This window comes from Prunus persica, chromosome G4 (genome assembly GCF_000346465.2).
Source record: "Prunus persica cultivar Lovell chromosome G4, Prunus_persica_NCBIv2, whole genome shotgun sequence".
Classification (NCBI taxonomy): domain Eukaryota; kingdom Viridiplantae; phylum Streptophyta; class Magnoliopsida; order Rosales; family Rosaceae; genus Prunus; species Prunus persica.
In genome coordinates this window covers 11,274,437-11,275,614 of record NC_034012.1, presented here as the reverse complement: position 1 = coordinate 11,275,614, position 1,178 = coordinate 11,274,437, and the positions used below count along the sequence as shown (strand labels likewise).

The window sequence follows — 1,178 nt, the reverse complement described above, 5'->3', positions numbered from 1 at the left end:
ATGCGTTTAGTTAAAATCAATCCGCGGGGAACACAACTCAATGTTCCCTCTCTCAAATTGCTTCGTCGTTGCCGCTGTGTTGGCGAACAACAGGAACCTTTAACTGTAAGTCTCTGTCAGCACCTTCCTCCGTTTCGTTGTTTTAGGGTTAGGCTTAGCGTCTATTTCTATTTGTTGTTCTACAATGAAATTGGGGGTTTACAATTCACTTCTGTCCCAAACCCTAGATTGATTACCCAATACTCGCAATTGTTTTTCTTTCTTGAAAATGGATTCAGCTGATCCTTCTAAGGGCATGAGCACGCTTGACGCGACCATGGAAGATAGCTGCGGTGCCCGACCTAAGGCAACGTGGAAGAAAATGGGGCCTGTAGAGAAGGAGGCATCTGTGCACGAAGAAATGAAGAGGATGCAGAAGCTGCCAGCAAACAGTACTTATGTCACTCATAGGTTGCGGGTTCTCAACAAAATTCTGCAGCTTTTGTCCATTCAGGTGCATAAAAATCGGATTTTTATTTGCTATATAAAGCATGGCTTGGCTATTAACCTTAGATTGCTCGTAATATGAAATGGGTTTGTTGCTTAAGTGAATTATAATCTATTGGTATTGGAGACCCACAAGATAAAGTTGTTTAATTTTGCAGTTTTGTTTTTGTTAATTACCAGTTTGCTCTGCTGTGATGTAGAGCATGATATTCTGTGGTTTGTGTATGATTCTGATTAGAAATAGAAGAGAAATGAATTTAATACCAGTATTTGACACTATATTGATGTTCCTCTTGCCCCTTTGTATATCAGAGAACTGCATCACAAGAACGGGAGTTGGAGTTGCTTTTTGCTGGGCTTTCTCTGTGAACCCAACCAACCTTTTTCAGGCAGTAGTCAGTTCCAGTTGAAATTTTATTTTGTGGAGTTAGATATATGTGACTACTATTTTAGTGCTCTGTTTGAACCGGCTGACAAATAGTTTAATTATTTGTTGTGTTTGATATATGTATATACTGTTAAAACATGAAACAAAATAGCTCATGGTATAGGAAAAGTTTATTTTATTATCCGTTCACTTGGATCCTCATTTTCTTCCCAAAAGAAGGAAGGGGAGTAATCTGCGTACAATGGAAAATGCAAGCGCTGTTTCATGTAAAGACGGATAGAGAAATGTATTGGTTTTGGCTGAA

General features: G+C 39.0%; 1 protein-coding gene across 2 annotated transcripts; it reads left to right on the top strand.

Annotated features, from left to right (window-relative positions):
• LOC18781517 lies at positions 1 to 1,178 on the top strand. 2 transcript variants are annotated; one of them, XM_020561893.1, is made up of 3 exons: positions 1 to 105; positions 279 to 493; positions 799 to 1,178. In XM_020561893.1, the coding sequence occupies exons 2-3, from the start codon at positions 296 to 298 to the stop codon at positions 853 to 855; spliced, it is 255 nt and encodes an 84-aa protein (XP_020417482.1). In that variant the 5' UTR covers positions 1 to 105; positions 279 to 295; the 3' UTR covers positions 856 to 1,178. The 2 variants fall into 2 exon arrangements, with proteins under 2 accessions (XP_020417482.1, XP_020417481.1); XM_020561892.1 differs by having other exon boundaries at positions 86 to 493.

Bases quoted from the DNA above. Each gene is read 5' to 3' on its own strand.
- LOC18781517 (XM_020561892.1), top strand. From the start codon at position 269: ATGGATTCAGCTGATCCTTCTAAGGGCATGAGCACGCTTGACGCGACC. The intron at 494-798 runs GTGCATAAAAAT...TTTGTATATCAG, and splicing joins TGCAGCTTTTGTCCATTCAG to AGAACTGCATCACAAGAACG.